The sequence below is a fragment of the Nestor notabilis genome, unplaced genomic scaffold, assembly GCF_000696875.1.
Source record: "Nestor notabilis isolate BGI_N333 unplaced genomic scaffold, ASM69687v1 scaffold23448, whole genome shotgun sequence".
NCBI classification, from domain to species: domain Eukaryota; kingdom Metazoa; phylum Chordata; class Aves; order Psittaciformes; family Psittacidae; genus Nestor; species Nestor notabilis.
The window spans coordinates 1-23623 of NW_009939962.1; the positions used below are offsets into that span (position 1 = coordinate 1).

At 38.8% G+C, this 23623-nt stretch overlaps 1 protein-coding gene across 1 annotated transcript; it reads right to left on the reverse strand.

The window, feature by feature from the left end:
* Nucleotides 1-10367: 10367 nt before the first annotated feature.
* On the reverse strand, nucleotides 10368-15625 carry ISOC1 (isochorismatase domain containing 1). Its single transcript, XM_010020125.1, has 4 exons — nucleotides 15506-15625; nucleotides 15131-15334; nucleotides 14623-14739; nucleotides 10368-10737 (listed from the first exon to the last, which is right to left on the reverse strand). The coding sequence occupies exons 1-4, from the start codon at nucleotides 15623-15625 to the stop codon at nucleotides 10591-10593; spliced, it is 588 nt and encodes a 195-aa protein (XP_010018427.1). The 3' UTR covers nucleotides 10368-10590.
* Nucleotides 15626-23623: the final 7998 nt, after the last annotated feature.

The window sequence follows — 23623 nt, forward strand, 5'->3', positions numbered from 1 at the left end:
TGCCTCTCCCAGGCTCTTGGGTCCTGCAGAATATACTGTCCTGGACCTAAATATATATGTATTTTTTAAAGTATTAATAGAATTATTTCTGGGTAAACATATTAATTACTTACGTCTCCACGCAGGGGGAAAAATAACACACGCACCCCACCCCCCCCCCCCCCCCCCAAAAAAAAAAAAGGACCACACCAAAAAACAACCCAAAAGTTTAACATTTATTCAAGAATAAATCTTGAGCCTATTAGGGGACTTGGACTCAGCTCACAGACTGATATTTTTCTCATAAAAATGTAGTTTGTTGGCAGTTTTGTCTGAAACAGCACTGGCTGAGGGCTATGGTCTTGACCCACCAGTGATCTCAGTACAACTGTGGGGAGAACTGCCAGGTTCAGCTGGTCTGTGCAGATGCAAAGTGCTCATCTCTATCAAGTGGTAAATATTCAGAGTTTGGCTCACTATTTCAATTTTAACCAGCTCCCTAGTATTTGAACATAATATTTTATGTTAGTGTTTATTGACAACATTTGACTTGAAGGTTACACAGTCAGATTCCATCTGAAACTAGTGAGGGTTTGTGCCACTATTTCCACTGCAGAAATATTTCAGAAACACATTCTTGTAGTGATTTCCAATTGTCTTTAATTTCCAGTCTGAAGCCACTCCTGGTTGATCCATTTTTCTTTTGTAACTCTTTAAGCCCTGATGTTCTGGGGTTTTTTTCCTCCCTAGAATTTATCTCCTGATGCTCACATAGAGAGCAAATATATCCTTTCATCCCACTAGTTTAAATAAGCCAACCATTTAAAAATTTCAAATATGCAGTTCACACTGCCTATTTGGCCTGTGCCTGAAACTCCTAAATTTTTACTGCATTGACAATAACACACAGTCAGGCACTGGCTTCTCAGTTAGAAAATAACAGCTGCCAACTGGAATGCAGAAAGGAACAGCTTTCTAAGCTGTCTCTCAGTTGTGACTGACCAAGGTCTCCATTTTAATACAGTTAAATCTAGCCAGACTGGACCCTTTGCTATACTGCTACATGTAGGACGCAAATAATACCTGTCCACCAACTTCCTGGGTTCCCTTTTCAGTGACTCTTGTATACTACTGACCCTCTTTCAAGGATGGGATCAAATGCAGGATGGTAACACAGATGTGATCTTTCTGTCTTGTACACCAGGAATAGGTAGCATTCTGTACAGAAGACATAAAAAGGCTAAATATATAATCAATTCTTTGCAAGGCTGCATGTAACAATGTAAAGAATGCAACTATCACTTCCAGAAAAAAAAAATTGTTTTGGTATTAATAATAATTATTAAGCATTAATTATTATTCTGGTGGTGGGAATGTGCTTGTTTCTATTTATACCACATGCTATTCAGGTATATAAGGATTATTTACTCTCCCTAGAAAAACAAAGAAAAAGTCATATGTAGTTTACTATAAATTGTGGAAACAGTGAAACATCTTGAGGATTTGTGGTGAGCAGTAATGAAGAGTATTTAAGCTTGCCCTATGGAACATATGGTAAAACTGTTGCTTCTCATGAAACTCTTAATCTCTTTGTAATCAATGAGATTACTCATGAGTTTATCAGATCATTAACCCAAATAAACTGGAATCATAATCTGGATTTCAGAATATAATCTCCAAAAAAACTAAGTATCAGACCAGCTACGTCCAGCATTTTCAATGGGAGGTACCTGGGAGACATCTTAATTGCCTCTTAGCGGCAGAACAATATGACATGAAAAGAAATCTACTTTAATAATACAGATGTACACTTGTGAAAGGGCAAAGATTATCAAAAATGTTTATTTGTGTCCAAATGCTGGTAATAGACTTAAAATATTGGTGAACTAAACAGGATCAGTCCAAAAGTGGCTAGTTTGAAATATTCCCAGTTTTTTTAAACTACTACTTGTATTTTTAGAGCATCTAAATGAAGCGACTTTTCTCATCTGTAAAGGGGAGACTTCCAATAAATTCCAGTTTGTATTTGGAGACTCAAGTTACAGTTGAAAATACTACCCTAATTATCTTTCACTGCATTTATTCTGTTGGTATTCAGAAATAGGTTGTGGTGCATTGTAAAGCAACAGGATGCTGTCCCATACTTTACTTGATTGTCTGCAAAAGCCCAGCTGGGAAGAATTAGTCTTCTTGCACTCTGAAATATTTGTTTGCTTGTTTGTATTTCAGGAAAGAGTAATCTCTTGTTGTTCCCTACCCGTATGAAGAAAAGACACACTCACTGAAAGTATTTATAGGGGAAAATCCAACAATATTACAGTGGAGTTGCATTAAGAACCTTTATTTTGTGTGAATGTCACTGTAAAGTCACCTTTACTTCATACTTTTATCTCACTTCACATCAGTTTCTTTCACTTCACATCAGTTTCTTTCTGTGCATAAATTAGTCAAGCATGTAAGCAGTGCATTATGCTGCTATGTCTGTAAGACACCATTGGTATTTGGCTTTGTATCCTGCACTGTCCCTGTTCTAATCTATTTGATGTTTACTGGACTTCCAACACCCAATGGCAAAATTCTGTGTAAGATTTAAAATGTGAAATAAATAAATATACAATACCAGAAATTGTTACTATTTCTATGCCAATATATCCTTTTAAGTTATGGCTACAACAACGCACGCTGTGTATCCTTGTTCCATGTGACCAGAAATTACAACCTCCTCTTCTGTATATATCACTGAAGTTCTTAGTATAAGAAAATCTGCTGCCCCTGAATTCCACTTTTCCAGCAGATCCCATTTGGGAACCAAACACATTTCCTTCAAATGTGTAATGTCAAGACATAAATAACGTGTCTCTTGCGTATTAGCTTGGGAGAACAGACAGCAAGAGAACATTCATACAAGAGGCAGAAATTCAGCCCCTAGCCATCTTTTTCTATAGGTATATAACACAGAGAGGCCTAATTGTCATCTCAGTCAGCAGGACAAGAGCTGTGTCATTTCAGAAGCTGCTCAGACGTCACAGCTTTGTCCACCTGACATGGCATCTGTCACAGACACACTTCTGCACCAGCAGCTGGACTAGAGCTGCCACATAGCTCCCTGGCTCAGCTGTGCAGCCCTGGTGCAGGACTGCTTGCCTCTTGCCATGCTGTCAGGAGAGCTGCGCTGGCACCAGACCCGAGCAGCCAGGGGTTGGCAATCTGTCTGTCTCAAATCACAGCTGACCTTTGTGACTCTTGTCAGGAGGCCAGTATGAAAGCATACTAATGGCACATGTTGAAAAAATTTGAAGTTTCTATTCAAGACTGGCAATGTTAAAAATATGACATAATTCTGGTTGGAGCACAAGATATAAATGACACAGAAATTATTTCCTGAATAATGGAAATTGCTTATGATGAGCAATGGAAATATAGATTATCTGCTTGAGCTAATCTAGCTTCTAGAAGAAAACCAGTCACCTTAGAAGGCTAATTTAAACCACCTTCAAGTTACTGTACCTTTATTGCTACAAAGCATATCCATGCAGGGTATTGTGTTTTGTTACACACCATAAGCTGCTTTTACTGCAATGCATTACAAGAAATATTTTCTGTCACCACTTTTTGTGTGCTTAGAACACAGAAAAGTATTTCAGCACAGCACTTCAGCTTCTGTTAGCTTTCCACTGGAAACATGGATTTTAGTTAATGAAAAATGTGGAACACAGCTACTGCAACTCTTGTCACCATAAGCAAAGTATGAAATACAGAAGTTTTCTAATATGAAAATATTTTTTATAAGGTGACACTGGCTATCCTCACCAGAAAAATCCACTAAGTAATCCTGCAATGTTACAGAATTGTTTTAAACCAATGATAATAGGAACATAATTTTTAATATTCAGAAAATAAAAATTATACTAACATATGTCATTCTGAAAGAAATGATGACAGCATAGGTGAAACCATGTTTCATAAATACATGATTGAAGACAGCATTTAATAGAAAATGCTTGCAGATCATGGCTTTTCAGGAAAATTGTCTAACCCTATCTCATTTTACAAAGCGGAGCTTGGTAAATCTTCAATATTTCTCTAGCATGGGACGTTGAATGCATGTATTGCTGGTCTCAATTTCTCCTGCAGATTGTTTGAGTATCCTCCTGGGTACTCATTAAAAAAACAACTGTCTGAAACAATAAAACTGCTTGTCTTTAGCTTTTCAGTTTCTGCCTTTTGCTTGACCTCCACATAATTGTGGGAGGAGATTTTTATCACTGAGGAGGAAAAAGTGGTTCCTTAGTATAGACTTTAGCCTCTGTTCCCTTTAGCATCACAGCAGTAGAGAGATATGCACCCAAGCATTCAACAACTTCTGCCTCCTAGGTGGAAATTTGCTATTTTGCTCTCAGTCTTCTTGCAATGTCGCCCTAGTGACTGATGCTGTGCATTGCAAAGCTCTGCCTCCTGGAGCTCGCAAAGCCTGCTCTGGACTTTTGAATAGTCCTGGCACTGATAATTCTTGTAATTTCCTGTCACAGCTAGCCATGGGAGCTGACGAGTAGCTCATTGCAAAGGAGCAGGTTTACAATATATACTATTCAATATTAACAACAATGTAATGGATTCATGGCTTGTATATGATCCTGATGCAGATTAAATCAGATTCTCCTCATGTGCTTGACACAAAACTCTTCTTACTTTGGGATAGGAAAGGGGATTGTTGAAGGGGAGAGGAAGGGGAGAACAGGGGAAGGAAAATTCCTTAACTTCAGAGATACACTTTCATTCTCAGCTTGTATCTGAGGTATATACCACTTAGTTGAGTAATAGCAGACACTGTCTGCCATCAGCTCAACATGGCAGGCCAGGGATTTCCTATTAATTGTATGAAAACTTGAAACTTAACCCATGTAATACCGATTTGTGTAAGGCTACTCAGAACCCACCTCACTGTTATTCACAGTGAGTGTGTCAGACAGGACTTGCCAGAGAAACCATATCAGGGGACAATTAGAAGCACCATCAGAGTTGACTGCATCAGTCCCAACAAAGCACAGAACCCCTTACCAGAGCTCATTAAAATGCTCACTTCCAATCAGAGACTGAGACCCTGAATTAAATGGTTAAACTTCTATATAGTACGCGGGACTGAGATTTTACCCATTTAACTATTTTCTTACCTTGGAATTTTTAATATACTAATCCTTCCACTAGAACTTACAGAAATACAAGTGACAATCCTTACCATAGGTTCTCTTTTGCATAAGGAAGCTTTATAAAGCAACGTAATAGTCTCATCTACCTGGTTAACATGGTCTTGTGAGATAATTAGTAATACATCCCCTGTGATGTGTTGTTTCTGCTGATTCTAGTAATTTTAGTGAAATTGCTAATACCAGCCCAGACATGTCTACTAAAAATTAGTAGAACTATATGGGTATTTTCTGGTATTTATGGCATGGGATTCAGAAGTGATGGCACCTTGAGGCACCAAAAGCATAAATCTGCATTTACCATGCTTCAGTGACAACACTTTGCTGTATGTCATTTCCAATTTTAGGTTGTCTTTCTCCTGTGAGGTCTTGAAATAGCCTTGAAGTTGCTAGCAGACAACATGGTAGTTCTTTGACTCCTTTGATAAAAGGATCTTGACTAGGAAGACCCAGCAAGGTTACTCAACATGACAAACGCTGCAAGATTTTCAGTGATTCTGTACAAACACACCAAAACTAAACAATGACATTATTCATACATACACACACAAAAAAGAAGATGTCCAAAAGATCTCTTAGCTGTAAAAATCCATATTCTAGACAGGTAAAATAATTCCAGTTATTATAAGCCATCTTTTTTTCAGAAAGCTTTTACTTTGCACAAGTCTCAATTGCACATATTCCTGTCATTTCCGTATCAACATGACAGTGCAGCTCATACCTGCGCCGCAGGGATGTCAGTGCCAAGTACATGGTGATATTCGGTCTTTGCTCTAACACCTTCCCCTTCTTTTTCTATTTTGGTATCTGAACATTTACCCTTCAAGTTGGTGATTTTTGTGATACTTAGTGCTAAAAACCTTTGCAGAGGCTGCTTTTTGGGCAGTTATAAGGTAATGAAAACAAGATAGTAAGAGTCCAGGAAGGGAATAAAGTGCACAGAGAGACAGGGAAAAGGACTGCTATGACCTACACAGTTTTTGCAAACTTAAGGTATGTGATTCTATGTTTATAAGTGTTCCAGCTTCTTAACATCCACACAAAAAAACCCCCAACACAGTAATAATTAGAAAACAAATTTCCTTTCCCATTTTGCCTTGGCACTTCACCATCTATTCTCTATTAACTGCTCTCTTCATTTGTTTGCTCAATCTCCTCTCTTGAGCAGATAAAAGGGTTTCATTAAAGCAAAGCCTAATGCTGTCAGTGTCAGGAGAGCTGCCAGCCCTGGTGGTTATAGTAAGTCTATTAAGCTGACCTAAGCATGCTAATACTTCAGAAATTCATTCTATTCACAGCAGTCCTTTGCAAATATTCCTTTATCACATATGAGAAACTAAGTTATGAAATTCAAATGAGTAACAAAAGACCAGACCCGACACTCCACCCTATCTTTATATATACATACAGTTCTGTCCTAAGAGAAGCAGCAGTATACTATCAGTTGTAACCCCTGCTGTACCAGAAGCTCTTCTTGAGCTTACAGAAAGGTCTGTCAACAGCTTCATAGAAGTATTCTTTTGCAGAAACTATTAAGAAGAAACCAACACTGGACCATCAAAACAGAACATTTTTTCCAAGTGTTTCCTGCCACAGTCCATCTGCAGAGCAGATGTTCTAAACTTATATGAAGGACATCTGTTATACCCATCAAGTATAGTTTAGATCTAATTTGGTCAGAGTTAAAAAAAAAAACCCAAAAACCAAAAATCCCCCACATTAACTAGATCCTACGTATCACTGACATCTTATGTTACTGCCATAGCATGTAACATGGTAGAAAATACACTGAAGAGTAACAAGTGAACTATGTAACAGTACTAGTTGGCAACAACACTTAAAATAAAAAACTTTATTCTCCTGAATATCATTTGCCATTCTTCAGAGCTATGCAGCTCCAGCTATTACTTCATGTTTAATCGAAACAAAGTTTTCAATGCAACACCACATTGAATGTTCGTCTCTTACCATAAGAGAACAAATGCCTAGCAGTAGTAGAGTTTCAGCTCAACAAAAATCATGGAGGGAAAAAAAAGAAAAAATAATATCCATGAGGCTTCTAAAATAAAAATGAGAGTGCTCAGACGGAAAGAGATTTATCTTAATTCTCCTCTCCTGAAAGATTAATGTAATTGTTTAGGCAACGTAGTAAATGGGGGCATGTAGGGACATGTTAGGCATTGGAGAGAGAGAGGGCACCATTCTCGTGTATAATAGGAAACATGAATAAATCATGCTGTTTATTGAGTAAGTGCACATTTACCCAAGAGCTACTGCCAGGCAAGTGCAGAAATGATGGTGGAGCCATCCCATGGCATCATTTCTCCAGCCATTTGTGATGACTATAATAGAAAACATTGGCTAGCAACAGCTTATTTTTCATTCATTCTCCATTTTCAGGCTTTGCAAAGGGTACTGGAGGCTCTACTTGTTTTGGCTGATAAAAAATTATATAGGTGGAAAAATAATAAAAGGACCATGGTTCTGTGAATAGACAGGATCATATTTTAAATTGAAAACCTAAACTGTCCCAGTAATTAAAAAAGCCCCATTCATCTCTTTAAGGGTTAGTAGAGAAAAACTAATCATACACATGCCCATTATTATGTGCAAACTGTACGCATCACCTAGTCCAATGAAGCTAACACTGCATCAGCCATTTTGCACAGAAGCAGAAAATAAACTAGCCTTTCTGATTCCCCAAGGAAAAAGAAATTACACTGAAGCCACCCACAGCAGGTGGCAAACGTGTTGCTTAGCCACAGCTTGCAGTGAAGCCTTCAAATAACGGACAGCTTGGAACTCAGACAGTGATGAATTAGGCTTCTTCACAATCACCTGAGCGTACCCATAAGCAATTCTCCTGTGTTATTTCATTAGTTTATGTCATAGCCTTGCAGGGCAAAACTACTTATACTAGATAATGGAACAGCCTGCAGAACTGTTCTCACACAGCTCACTTCTGCTGTTCTGCTGCATGGGAACACCTGATTATCAGAGAATAGAAAATAAAGATTGAGATACAGCATGAAGAGGCAAAGGAAATGTTCTGCAAATAAACCAACATTACACAAGAGAAATATGACACTTTTTTTTCTTTTTTCAGTAAACATTCTTAGGATCTCATCTGAATCATCTGTGATGCTTGTTAATGCACCCACCTAATGAAACAGAAAGACATCAATCATTCTGCCCTTAAATTCACTTCTAAGATCAGTTTTATACCATAACACTGGGTATTTCTGCATTCTTAATTTTTAAGCTTACGGAGAAGCATATGAATTAAGGACCTTGACAAAAATCTAGTCTGCCACAAAAGATGATTGGGGGAAAAAAAAGGGGGGGGACAGGGAGAGAAAAAGTAAATTCACCACAGAGAATATCAGAGGATATCAATGTGTTTTACAGGTTCTTCTCCAATTCCCTCTTCCTACCAAATGATTCCCCTCATGGTAAAAACTTGTTAGGAAATGACTGTGTGCAAAGGAACTCATGACATCTGCCCTCCAACTTATGTTTGTACAAAAAATGGTAAATTTTTAGTAACTATTAAAAAAAAGAAATTGATAATGTTCCAAAATTAAACACCTAAGAAAAAAAACTCTCATTTTTTTTTTTTTTTTTCAATTATCCATTACTAGCTCTAGGTACCACCAACACGTAAGGGTAAAGAAAGCAATAAAATCATTATTTCATAAGAAATTTATAGCATTTTTGTCTACAGCTGTTGATTTATGTAAGTGGACTTTATACTGCCAGGCAATGTGATTAATATACCAGAAAAGAAGGTAAAAAGTAGGTCAGTGATACAGGACAACGGTTCTTCAACTCAATTCACTTCTCTGCCTCCAATTCGAAGAATAACATTCATTCTTCATATTCTGGAGCACTAAATAACACTGTAACTAGATGCAGAAGAATTATTAGATGTTATCCAGCCTTGATCTTTACAGAAAATTCCCATGACATCTATAGAAATTCCACAGCTGAACAAAATAGAATCAGGTCCATGGCAAACACAGCTTTCAGGATTTGCTCTTCAATAAATATCACACGCGTAGAGAGACAGTGAATGTTAACATTTTATTTGTTTTGAACATATAAAGATTATAACTCTTGGAAACAATTCTCTTAGAGCCATCTTGTGGGGAAAATAAGCAATTCAGAACAATACATGTACTGTAATTGGTTTTCTACCAAAGAGACCACTGTTCAGTATGACATCTTCTAGTACTCTTTTTTAAAAAAAAATAAAAAATTTAAACAAAAAAGTCTTGGTCACAATGTAAACTTTATACAACATTGCTTAAATCACTGGAACATGAAGGAAGTGCTTTTCTGATCTATTATGTGTTAAAAATACTGGTTCTAGATAGAAAAAAATTATGTATCACTAAGTTAAAGATGTTATTTTTCTGAAGAATGCTTTTAGGCCAGATTCCATTTAAACTCCACACAACTGCAGCCCACAAAAAAAGTGCAACAACCTAGAGAAGGTAAGGTTTCTTTCAGAGCTGGCTTGGCCACATAAGTAAACCAAATGGAATTATTCCATCTAACTGAAACGGGGTAATCCCAAATACAGTAGTAGATTCAGCTCAAAGCTGAGAAGTTTTTATTCTTTAACAATCCTATCATTGCCAATTTATTTTACGTTTTGGTAATCTTCTGCTATCTCTGAAGGGCTTTACACCAGTTTATGAAGAATTCATTAAATGACAGTTTTCTGTTTGCATACAGTTAACTGAAGTACAAGGTTGGGCAGGCAATTTCAGAGTAGTTGAAAGTCACGACGCAGGCTTCAGTTCCCTAGAGCAATCAAACATCGGCTGCTGCTTGATCTACGTGTCTTGTCTACAAAGCAAAGCTTTTAAACTTTATCCTAGAGAACAAAAGCTCACATGTAGTCCATGTATCTTACTTGGTTTTAAGTTTTGCCCTAATAAAATACTTCACTTACATAAAACAGTAAAATGGATCACATCACATTTATCCACTATACAATTATCTTCTATTAATACAAAAGTAAAATAGGCTATCACAGAAAGCTTTTACAAAGTGCACAATCAAGAGGTGTCACAGAAATATGCACTTTTTGGAACTGTTACAATCAGTGTATAGTTTAGACTAGCAGTCACCTCTGTTAATTTTTCTTTTTTAAATAAATAAAGAAATTTGACAATGAAAGGGTCCTAAGGTAACCCAAAGCCTCTGACAGCTGTAACTAAACAGAACATACTGGTAGCCATATGTATAACCAGACAGTTTTGCTAAGGCAAACACGAGTATGTAAATTTTTAATTTTACACTTCTACCAAACTTTGGGTGAAAGATGGCGTACATGTGTGCTCACAGCTTTCCTTCCTTCTTAAAGACGATGACGAGATCTGCTTCCTCCACACCCTCTTTAAACTTTGGAAAGGAGCCCTGACTCAGGGGCACTCGCCTTAATGAGATTTTGGATTTCTTTGAATTTTGGGTGTTCTTTATCAGCTACCAGCTGTAGCAATATAGCTTCACTAGTAGTAACTATAATTCCAGTGCGAGCAAGACGCTGAAAGAGAAAAGAACAGAAAGAGAATAGCATGAAATACTTGCCAATGTGGATAAGTATACGTTTTCTAAAGACGACAGATGGTATTTTAAAAAACATTTCTTACTAACAAAACATTGCCAATTCCATTCCTGCATTACTAAGCAGTTCCATTTATAAAGCTAGGATGGAAAGTGACTGGTTTTAGACTTTACTGAGGAAAAAGGCTGCCTTGGATTACAAATAAGGCTTCCCAGTTGTACTGGATTCTTTCCCCATGTCAGACTCAATATGCAGAAAGCCCACCTCTGTTATATTAACAAGTCTTTCCCCTTGAAGAAGATAGCCTTCTTCACCCTCATATAGATGTGAAAGGCTCAAGGAAGAAAGAAAATCGCAAGGTCCAACCTAAAGGCATTAAGCAAGAACAAGTTTCTCTTTCAGGGCTTGTTATGTACTAGTACTTCCATCTTTGAACTACACAACATGGTAGTACTAAACACCTCACAAGATAGAACAAAGAGCTCTTCTACAGACCTTATAAATCATACTAGCACAACAGCAGCTCCTTTTAACCAACATCTCATTACAGCCTCAGTAAATCCTGAGTTAGTTCTTGGGCTACAGAATAAAAAGCATCACTGTGTAGAAAGCAAAACTGAAAAGAGGTCTGCTATATCTTTTAAGCATCCAACTAAATGCATCAATCCTTTGTGTAGCCTAAGCCACAAGGCTAAAAGCAAAGCTTTAAGACTCCAGTTGTTGCCTATGTAGCAAAGTTATCTTTAAGTAAGGGCTGACCATCCCCTGGCGCCCATCAGCTCCCCAGCAGTTGTACAGATTAATTGGCAGTAAAACTCTTCATGGAGCCAGCTTTCCCTCCATCATTCTCTATTCAGCTGCATGCTTCACCAAATCTAATGGGGTCATGAATGAGCCAAGGGAGGGCAAGAGGCAGAAAATACACATATATATGCATTCAGACAGGTTTTAATTGTAATTACTAAAGAAAATAGAAGCTCTGATTTTGTAGGGCAGACACAGATCACTATTGATGGGGGAAGTTATTAATTTTAGGGACCCAGTATGTAACTACAGTCTATATAATGTAAAGTATTTAAGCTAGATTTACACGTCAATGGCTATTTGTTTGCAACAATCGCAGTAAGCTTTGTGATATTTTGTTGAGACAAAGCAGATCTCTTTCCCAGCTCTCCTACTCTGTACAATGACACATTTGTTTAAAACACATATAAAAAAGAAAAATGGGACAATCAATATGAAGTATTATGGCAATGTTTGAGATGTACTTCTCCAGGAATACAAGCTTTTGTTTTTAACTAGTATGGATGAAAGAGGAAAAAAAAAAAGAAAAAAGACCTTTAAAGAACCTTGCCTTCTGAGAAATGTTGATTGAAAAAAAGAGAATGTTTTCTCTTTAGAAACAAAACATACCGTAACATGTCAAATAGGTTGGCATTAGCTTATACTCTACTTCTAGGACTAAGTATAATTTATACAGTTACATAGTTTTGAGATTAGTAGCAATGAAGAGATGCACATGTTAAGCATACTGGATGACCTTCAAGGAAAGGTTTTCTTTTTCAGTCTTTACCATGAATAAAAGCAGTGTGAGTGTGTTGCATCCACACTGCAGGAACAAACAGGAGAGATGCATAACAGAAAAGACCCAGCAGGAACAGACTAATCTGGCACTATCCAAGACAGCGACACAAGGCATCTTCATCAGACTGGGCAGAGATTTAAGAACAGCCAAAACCTTGGCCAGTTCGGTTGAATTATTTCAATGAAAATTTTGAGGGTTTTTCTGCTCTCTAGTTTTTTGTTTGTTTGTTTTTTTTTTTTGATTGCAAGTTTTGACAGCTGTCATTTTTAAGCGTGCAACAGAAGCAGAGACAATAATTCTTCAGGATCATCCAGGCAGATATGTAAGTTTGGCTATCAATTCAAACTGCGCTTCCTAGTATACCGATTCAGATACATGTTCAGCACCAGCACCATCAAAACACATTCTTTGTGAGGGGGAATGTGGGGCGGGTTGGGACTACGTGAGATTTATTTGAGGTTGCTGAGAAAGCTGTTTGTTATCACTGCAAGGTAGCTCTTTATCACTCTTGAAAGGTAATTGTGAATAGAGAAGGGCTGGTTTACTGGGAAAAGGTAAGTATCACATCCTTTCCCAGAAAGGTAGGGAGAAGGATCTAGGGACCTTGGATCCAAACCTCACCTCAGCTCACCAGGTATGGAACAAGGCTGAACAAGAGACAATGTCAGACTCACTAATTAAAAGAACATGATTAAACCTGTCAGCTGCATGGTGAGACTAAAGTAGGATTACCCAATGTGCTGGTATTTTACCAGCTTCCTTAAGAAACCTATTGCCATGGTCCATCAGGATTAGTGACATGCCCAGTACACGTGTCCCTTTCTCCTGGTCTCACAAGCATGCCCACCCCTTGCCCGCTCTAGCCCAGCGCCCTCAGCAGCATTTTTAAGAAAGGGTCTACAGCACGAAAGGGAGGCAATGTTGGCACACACAGCCATGGAGCAGGAGGAGAAGCTACTGCCATAAAACTGCCTGGGTCATCAACAACAAACCAGCAAGTGTTCCGCAACTCACATTTTAATGATGACTATTAAGGAACCACAGGAAAACATTTTCTTCGTGTTTGGTGAAAAAACATTGCAAAGACATACTAAAATGTTGCTTAAAATTGACCAATTTGCCTGGAGTACAGCTTTTGCAACCAACCACACTTTTAAGATGATTCATACCTTTTTGACTAGGAAGAAAAACCTCAATTACACTGAACCGACTTCTACACTTGCAGATGCAGTATGATGATCAAATGTACAAGTAAGTGTACAATAAGGCAAACAGATTTCAGTTCTTCTATATTTTGTTTTGCCTATTGCTGCTCCTGCAGCACACTGACTTGAGAAGTCCATGATTTCAGTCATTTCTGCACTCTGTGTGTGTCACTATTCTTTACGCAATGGACAACATCCAGCTTCCATTTAATCAAAGTCATGGGTTTCACCAAACACTATATGCTGGTGATTTCCCTTTAGCCTTTAATTCTCTTATTCATGAGAAACAGAAGAAATCAAAAGTCTTCTCTATATCTATGAAAAAAAGAGCATCAAATGCTGCAGCTATTAGTTTCAATTTCCAAATATTTGCTGTGGCCCAAGGCAAAAACTGCAATACTTAATGTACATATCAGTTTTTGATTTCCAACAGTGATGCCTGTAGGCAAGTTAAAGTACACAATCAAAAATCATTCGTATGAATTTGCTACCACATAGTTGTATGTGCTTTTAAATCTTCTTGTTACATTTATCTCCACTTTCCCAACATTTAGATAAGCTTTAGAAGGAGGGGGGAAGGTCTTTACTATAATCAGAGTCTTGAGATTAAGCTTTAATTTGCACTGATGAGGAAAAGTAGAGACATACAAGAAGGAGCTCTGAATAGGACCACTTACTATATTCCATTGCATTTCAAAAGCAGAGTACCTTTTCCACAATAAAACCAAGAGCTCTGCAACACTTCTACTCTGCTGAACAGATAATACACCACGAGAAAATATCCCAAACTGCTAATGGTTATACAGAGTAACCCAGACTGCACAAAACAATCACTTTGGAAATCGAAGTGTCCCAAACTGGATTCCATATATTTAACCATAATTTTGGGAGGAAAAATAAGGTAGTAATCCTTCTCCTTCCTGGCAGCTACTGTGAGAATCAGAGCACGCACCTCTTTCCAAGTCTACATTTGTCCACTGCTTACTGGCCTTAAAAATTCCTTGTTTACTTACAATAAGCAGTTAAATTAACATACAGACCCAAGGTGGAGAAAGCCTTGACTAAGAAAGTTACCTCAAGAGCAAACATTCTGTCCATCATACTTCTTGATGAGGTGGCATCAGCTACAATATGAACTTCCAGACCTCTGCCGACTAATTCCAGTGCTGTTTGCTGGATGCAGACATGAGTCTACAGGGGAGAAACCAAAGGCAAAAAAACCCACCAAAACCTCATTATTATAAAACATTAGTAGCACAATGACAAATTAGAGTACATATTTAATTAGAGTTCAAACATGTATTTTTCAACTCTTGACATTACTAGAGAACTCAATGTGAGGTTCAAATGGCAAAGAAGCTTGAGACAAGAGCCTGTAGTTTAAAGTATCTCATTTCAAATTTTATTATGAGATAATATCAAACCTATATAACAACAATAATTTAATCTGTATAGGACATATGAGCTCTAAGCAATATAAATTGATTTTTTTTTTTTTTTAAATAACAGAAAGCAATGCTAAATACAGCTGTGGGCCAACAGACATTACTGTAAAACAGTACAAGAATGGCAAGGCACATACCTCTACTCCAAACAAGACAACACTGCGGACTCCAGGGATCTCTGCTAAAGCTGCTTCGACTTCTGGCAACACCATTGAAAATTTTGTTTTAGGAAGTACAAGTTTAGCTCCTGTTAAATCAATTTCTTGCACAGTGCTGCCAAGACCTTTGGGATACTGTTCAGTTACAATAACTGGAATTCCTAAGAGCCGTGCACCTTGGAGCTGCAAGGGGGAAGGGAGGAAGCATATAAGAAAATAAATTATTAAAGAACAATCATAGCAAAAGCACTGTTATTAGCTAAAGCCGAATAACCAGTAAACTGGCTGTGTATAAAATAATGAATCTGCATGTGTGATCAAAACTCACTACAAGAAATAAAGCAACTACCATACCAGCCGTTGGCCCACGCTGATGATATCACCGAAATACTTGATGGCAGGCCGGAATCGCTCCTGCATATCACAGCAGAAAAACACAGTGCTTGAGGGGGTCAGGTTGCCCAAAGTAGTCATCTGAAAAACAAAATAAAGACAACATTTTCCATGGGAGTGAAGACGCTTTCAGAAAAGCAGGAGAATGAGAAAAGAGCCTGCAAGACCTCTGCCAGGTAACAGATTTATGTTACTTTAAGTCAAATAGGAGAAAGGTTTTTCAAGCATACCATAGTTTTTGTATGTTTCTAAATTCAAATGAACAGCTGATACTGAGCAGTATGGTACAGGCATCCATAGGGAATCAAGATTTGATTAGATGAGAGACACAAGTTAATGTAAATGTACATGAAAACTTCTGAACTCTGAATGGGAATGGAGGAGCATACTGCCTAAAGTACTGTAAAAAAAAAAAAACCAAAAAAAAAACCAAAAAAAAACCCCAAAAAATCAACAACAAAATTACATTCCTCAAATTTATTTTTAAATCCACAACTCTTAGAACTGACATAAAATCAGGATAAAGTTAAAAAAAGTCACACTTCTACTTGCTTTCAATACTGTATGTACAGGTATTTTCAGCATGTTCATTGTGTAGTCAGTTTGTTTTGTCTATAAGTTCTTTTAGCACAAGTCTGATGGAAGTCCAAAGGCAGGGAAACTTGTCAGTAGTATAACCAGAACAAAAAATTAAAATAAAAAAAAATTAAAAAAACATTTAAAAAAAAAAAATCAAAGATGGCATTTTCTCACATGTTGAACCACGCTTTTTATTCATATAAAATTAGCTGCACTACCTGCTGAAGCAAAGGATAAGGCTTCAGCTAGAGGCTACAAGGAAAGAAAGCAACTACATACTATCACTTAGTTGTAATGGAACTCAAGAGAACTTGTATGCATTCAGAAGCTTTTTAGCAAACTGACAAATCAAATTGGATAAACTGCTTCAGGCAAGTAGCCATTAACTGTATACACTTCATTTTCTGCAGACTGACGTGGTATTTTCAATAAAAAAAAATAAATCACAAAATCTGTACAATAGTGTAGTTTGGAAGAGCAAGGATGTATCTGGTTTACTTGGCAAGGTGGGGGAAGACTGCAGGGGTGCATTTTGTGAGAAGATGCCAGAAGCTGCCACATGCTAGACAAGGCAAATATCAGCCAGCTTCAAGGACCCACCGCCTGCTAAGGCCAAGCCCATCAGCAATGCCAATGGCACCTCCAACATACTTAAAAAAGGGTTAAAGAACCCAACACTGTGCAGCAGCAGCTCGGAAACAGGAGTGACACAAACAACTCTGCAGACACCGCTGTCAATGAGGAAGGAGGGGAAGGAGGTGCCCCAGGCACCGCAGCAGAGACTCCCCTCTCCTCTTGGACGACCCCACACAGGTCCTCCAGATCTGCCACAGGGCATGTGGATGTGCCCACAGGAAGCTGCAGATCTGTGTCCCCATGGAGAGAGGAGCCCAGGCAGGTCTTCTGGCAGTACTTGTGCCCCTGTGGGAGGGACCCACACTGAAGCAGTCTGTTCCTGAAGGACTGCACCCCATGGAAGGGACCCACACAGAAGTTTGTGAAGGACTATCTCTTAAGGCAGAGATGCCACGCTGGAGCAGGGGAGGAGTGTGAGCAGGAGGAGTGGCAGAGACAGAACGTTATGAACTGATTGCAACCCCCATTCCCATCCCTGTGAGCTGCTTGCAGGGACGAGGTAGAAAAGTCAGAAGTGAAGCTGAGCCTGGGAAGAAGGGAGGGGTGGGTGGAAGGTGTTTTTACATTTGTTCTTATTTCTCATTTTCCTACTCTATTATTGAACAGTTAATTAATTAAATTCATTTCCCCAAGTCCAGTCTGTTTTGCCTGTAAAGGTAACTGGTAAATGATCTCCCTGTCCCTGTCTTGACCCACAAGCTTATTGTCGTATTTTCTGACCCTCACCTGTTGAGGAAGGTGGGAGTGATAAAGCAGCTTGGTGGCCTTCTGGCGACTAGCAAAGGTCAACTCACCACAAGCGAATTCCGAATCCTTAAATATTAGTCCCAAGTCTTCCATTGCTTCACTACATGTGTGCATAGTAAAACAATTTTGATATCAATTTCCAGAACTAAAAATCTACAGTAATAGCCTGTTCAAACTGTTGTGAAAGTTACTTGTGCATTGTAATTGTAAATTCCCACACCTCCCACATTCAGCACACTACTCCTGCCAAAACAACAAACGCTTATAACCGCAGCGGGCTAAAAGGCAATGCTGTTAGTACAAGCAGTTACAAAGGCAAATGCAGTAAGGACCAGAAAGCAGGTAGTCTAACATTGGACCCACTGGTGCCACAGGAAAACAGAAGAGCATCACAATAGACACCAGGGAAATCTTTGTCCATATGAAGCTACAGCTGCACTGAAACAGGTTACCACAGGTGGTGGGATCTCCATCCTCAGACATCATCAGCATTCAGCAAAATGAGAGCTGATTTGATGAGGAACTGGCTTTGCACAGGAGTTAGGGAAGGCAGTCTCTAGATATCTCTCCTAAACAGTACTTCTATACCATGTAGTAAATAAGGTCCGGGATCAAGAATGCTTGAAAATAAAATACTGAATAACTGCCTTGTTCTTGAACATCACCCATCTACATGCTTGAACAACACAAAAGCCAGTTGGTGGGAAGTATTTACATACAATTCAACATCACAGTGAGCACTCACAGTGACCCATTCTAACTCTAGCACTTAATACCATCAAAGCAGTCAATCGTGACATTTAACTTTCCTACCGCTCAGAAGCAAAAATAGAGTAATTGGAATAGACAATATTTGTAAGTGTGCCTCCTACTCAGAAAACGTGTCATCTTGTCTCAGCATGTATATGACAAGCAAAGACCATCATTTCCTTTTAGAAATCATTTCACTCTATTTTTTTTTTAAGATCATTTTGATCGACTGTAGACCATCATTGTAAAGTAATCAATGTGGAATTAGTTTACTGCCTTAGTGTACATCTCCCTATGTCAAGGCACTGGATGGCACTACTATCCTTAGCAAAAGAACAAGCAGGAATATAGACTAGGAAGTCTTCAAGAAGCTGCAGAGTCTGCCTCTACAGAAGGATCAACCAAATGCAAACATTCTTCACAGATATTTACCTGATCTGACCCATATGCAATACACAACACACAGAGCTCTTATACAATCCACCCTACAGCTGTTACCTTTACCTTGAAGTGTTTTCTCACCCATACCTCCTTTGTTGTCACTTAGGAGCATTACTTCCATTTCTGTCCACGGATTTGAAACGCAAAAGCATCACCATCCTCTTTCATGTGCATAACCATGCACAAACGCTTATTACGATACCCTAAGACTCCAGATCCAGTCTCCCTTTAGTCCTTCACCTTCCTTATTGTAAAACAAATCAATATTTTCAGTCTTCCCTCCTACAACTCATTTTCATTGCCCTTCCAGTTGTGCTTTTCAAATAGCAGTCTAGAGCAAGGCACCCAATACTACTGTAACAGCAGTACTTCTCTGCCCATAATACTTCTCAGCACTAGCAGACTCAAAGATTGCTCAGTTCCCAGCCCTTGCAGGCCCTGTTCAATTTGTACTTTCCAGTGTGCTATTTGCTTTTTTCATAATTGATGATACTTAAGACTCCTGAGTATCCTCAAAATCATTCCTTGAACTCTCCCTCATCTTTTATTTGCATAGTTATTATTTCTACCTTAGCACAGGAATTGCTTCTAACTTTGTTGCTTCCGTTTTGAACAGCACCTTATTTCACGTTCTTTCTCCAACTTGTCATGAAAAGCCTGAATTCCGCTCTTTCAGATGCTTGCAGCTCCTCCTAACTTGGCACCTTCTGCAAAACCAGTATTTGCCCTAAGTTTGGGCAATGACATAGGTGGTGGAATATTTACAAACAGTAGATTTAAAAGAGATCTCAGAGCCAAATTCAATATTATTCTCATTTGATACTGAAGCACAGAGATAAAACAACTGTCTTTCCAGCCACGGATCATCCTCAATACAGACTTTTACTGAATCCATAATTCCATGTGTTCATGCCAAACATCACAGGGAGCTGGAACAAAAGGCTTAAACCTGCTTTCCTCTATCGACAAGTTGGTTTAATATGATTTAATTTATGCCTTCAGTTTAATGCAACCAACACTTGAGTCAACTATAAATAAAAGCTTTTACGAAATCTAACACCAGTAAAACCTATGTTGAATTTCATATTTATTTCTGATTAACCTCTAGTCTGAATCAAACCATGCCATGCAACTTGTGGCAGAATATAAAGAAATCAGAAGAAATAGATGGCAAAAATAAAAATTAAAACAAATAAAAAAAATCAACACTTGCTGACAGAATAGCAGATGTGCAAAGGATAAGACTGCAGCAGAAAGCAGTCTGAAATCAAGTTTCATAAATAGTGGGTAATGTAGGCCATAAATAAATTCACAGAAGTATCTGCTATGTATAAAGAAAAGTTTCTGTTCACTGGGTCTTCAACATGCCACATAAATCCTACCACTCACTTGCTCTCAAAGCCATCCACCTCTTTCAGAGACTCACTGTGCCAGGGACATGGGACACCTCCACCTCACACACCCCCTGACAGTGAAAACCACGACTGCCTGTACGGCTCCAGCATGGCACCCTACCAGTGAGCTGGGGTGGGAGCAAACCTACACCCAGACAGCAAACCCCAGGCTGGCGCACCAGCACCCGTTTACCTTCACCCTGGGAAAGGCAGGCTGGGAAATGCTGGTGAGCCACTGCAGCTACCTGTGGGTCAACTATGTATTTCCTAAATAAAAGCAAACCCACCCCAAATATAACATCTACTCAGCCATGATACCGTTAAACAACCTAAATTTAAAGACAAGCAAACAAAACCTAAAAAAATCAAACATACAAAAAAACCCAACACCAAATCACCTGAAGTTCCCACACACAGTAAGTTTTTCCTTTTGTTTAGCTTCACCCCTCTCAGTCACCAGGACATTCTCCCTTCCATCTGATAGTTATCCACAGCACAACCAGAATATGTACATCAGACAGACATGTAACCTGACGTAGCTCTTTCACCCAGCTAGAGAAGTCATCTCTAGAACCTTGTCCAGACCAGGATTTTAAAGGTATGCTGTTACGAGTTACATACAGCTTTAAATCCTACTCTAGAAAAGGCCTAGGTGGGAAAAGACAGGTGTTTTTTCACATCTATTGCATCTCTGCTGATTACTATTAATCATACAAAATGTAACTGTGATGAAGTACGGTAATTATAGAATCAGCTTTACAAAAATATTCACATATACTGGCTCTTTATCAGCAATTTCTCTGTTCAAACTTCAGGAAAGCATTCAACACAAAACACATTTTTTTTCCCAATATTTGTAATGAACAAGTAAATGGAAGCAAAGAAATAATCCTATGTGACATCACTAGTCACCTCATAAATTTCTTGCCAAGGTTACCCACAAAAAGGCAGAGCGAAGGACTTTGCAGCCTTGGTATTTCAAGGATGGCAACAACAAAAAGCAGCTGACTACCATGTCTTCTTCTTCTTTATTTCTAAAAGAAAATCTGTAACATTCAGTTTGACTTTGCTGCTTATCTTTCAAAGGGAAAAGAATCTGAAGAAATTCAGTTTAATGTATCTGAAGGGAAAAATAGGTTACAAGTGTTTTAACTTAGGAGTATAAATATTTATTTTATCCTAAGCCAAAATGCAGTCTTTTGTACATAATTCATCATTTTAAAAGGACAGATTTAGCCAGATAAGCACATGATGTTCACAGAATTAAGACAGTACAAAATTCTTCATCAAAATCCAAAATTATCGAAACGCTGTCTACAGAGGAAAGATACACAAACAAGAAGTCTGGATTTGAAGAAACCTCTCTGAACATTTTACCTTGGGGTGGGGGGGGAAGCAAACACCTCCCCTGACCTGACTCATATCCTGCAATTTATGCTTCGGCTTTTCCTAGTCTTCAGAAAATGGACTTAGGCTCCTGACTTAATGTTATTTCTATTTCCAAAACATCTGAATGTAGCAATATTAGATATGTGTAAAAAGAGTGAGAATCTGTATATAAATACTTCTATTTTATTTGCCTTCTCTTTCAGCAACAGTTTAGGGTCACTCTGCAGGCAGCTTTCTGCAAGAAACATATGCCTGAAACAGCAACATGTCTTTTAAAAAAACCACCCTGAAGAAGAGGTGCTTTTTCCAATGATTTTAATAATGACTTTACCCTTTTAGCTCTAGTGTCTTAAGGTTACAAGTTTGTAAACACAGAGCACAAATACTACCAAAGTCACCTTGAAGTAATGACAGCAACTGCGAAATAGTTTCTCCCAGGCATATATTCAAATACTGCCTGACCTCCCCTATTACATGGCTGAAAGGAGCATAGCTGTTCTGTCTTTTGATACCTCTGAAGTGTTTTTCCTTACTGCTTCTCTCCTCCAAAGACAGCTACAACACTTACAGCAAAAACCAAGTTTTAGCAGCACTACTTACCTGCATTTTGAGTTAGAAGACGTTAAAGTGGACCCTGCATTCCCCTGCCCCAACTATATTACTCTGTTTTAAAACTTTAAGAACATGCACCAACCCTGAAAAGCAGATGGCCCCTTTTTGCTAGTACTTAGGTTGCAAGTAAATGCCCTCCTCACCAGCTGGGAGAAGCCAAAGGAGAAGTCTCTCCTCACTGCAAGTCTTTGGTTGAGGAGTTTCAAAGGCAGCAGCCAAGCTGAACATCAGCATTTACTGCACCCCACCACCCTGCCTAACGCTGGATGGCCATTGAAAGTTCAGCTGTTCTGCACCATGACAGCTAAACCAAACAAATGTACGTATATTAGCACAGTACAAAGGCACAAATATCACTGGAGAGAAAATAGCCCTGTACAGACCGAGCCTTGAATTGAGCTGCATGGAGCGGCTTGGCTTTCCAAGGGCGGCATATGGTGATTTCTCTGTGAGATTACTGCCCCCCTCAACTGCAGGGACAGGAAATTGAAACAGCCCAAACACCATTTGATGCTGACATTCCTTTAGCTACTGCAACAAAAGGCATCCTTCCCTAACAGGTCTGCACAGGAATCAAAACAGGAGGATACCATTCCAGAGCTCAGGGCACTTCTGCCCTAGGGGTTAAAACGCCATTCCTAACTAAACGCATGCATGTACTTTATAAAGCACACACATAAAAATACTGAAATTACTGTCTAGGGATATGGATTCTAGTATCTGTGAATCTTAATTTTAAACTAAATACATCTTTCCAAATACACAAGTCTAATTACATCAGCAAGCAAAGGTTGTCCCTTTAGAAAGGGTGTTTCGACTGACTATGCCACATGCAGAGTTGACAAACCTATGTCATGTGTAACTGCAGATAAAACATTGGGGGGGTATCGGAAGAAATAGTGGCAAGTGCATGAATCAATGTACAGAAAGTAAACCCTGAAGGTCTTAGAAAGCGCAGCTATGACTGTATCAGACCAAATGTTCCCCAAACAAGTGATCTCTGAGCACCTGCCGGTGGCTTACAGCAAGCTGACTGACATCACTGTGATGTCTCCAGCTCATTCTCAGCTGCTGAAGCCCATCAAGGAGGCAACTAAAATAACATACAAGCACCATCCTTTTCATATCAACAGTTGCTATTGTTACAGAATTTTAACAGTATTGGCAAAAGCAGATAATCCATTAGGCAATTCATGCATTAAATACTGGTTCATCCTGAATCCCTGCAGTCAGCCTAAGCTGCATAGTGTATCTGCACCCTGGGAATGACAAATCCTTCTATGTCTCAACACTGACCTTTTACACCCAGATGCACATCCTGCTGCGAATGCTCAGGCTGCATGTACAGTTTCAGAGCAGAAGCCATCTGCAAGAGCCTTTACAGAGCAGTGATCTGACAAACAAAATTCTGACCTGCACCACTGTTACGCACCCAGGTTACACAAACACTGTTTTTAAAATCCTTGCTGGAATTACGCAAGGTATGCACCCATACCAATTCTCACTGCAGGTTGGAGAGACTGTCCTTTCC

Excerpts from the sequence above, each read along its gene's own strand:
- ISOC1 (XM_010020125.1), bottom strand. The coding sequence starts at position 15,625 with ATGACTACTTTGGGCAACCTGACCCCCTCAAGCACTGTGTTTTTCTGC. Across the intron at positions 14,740-15,130 it reads TTGTCTTGTTTGGAGTAGAG|ACTCATGTCTGCATCCAGCA; the intron begins GTATGTGCCTTG and ends TCTCCCCTGTAG. Across the intron at positions 10,738-14,622 it reads ACAGAATGTTTGCTCTTGAG|CGTCTTGCTCGCACTGGAAT; the intron begins GTAACTTTCTTA and ends TTTCTCTTTCAG.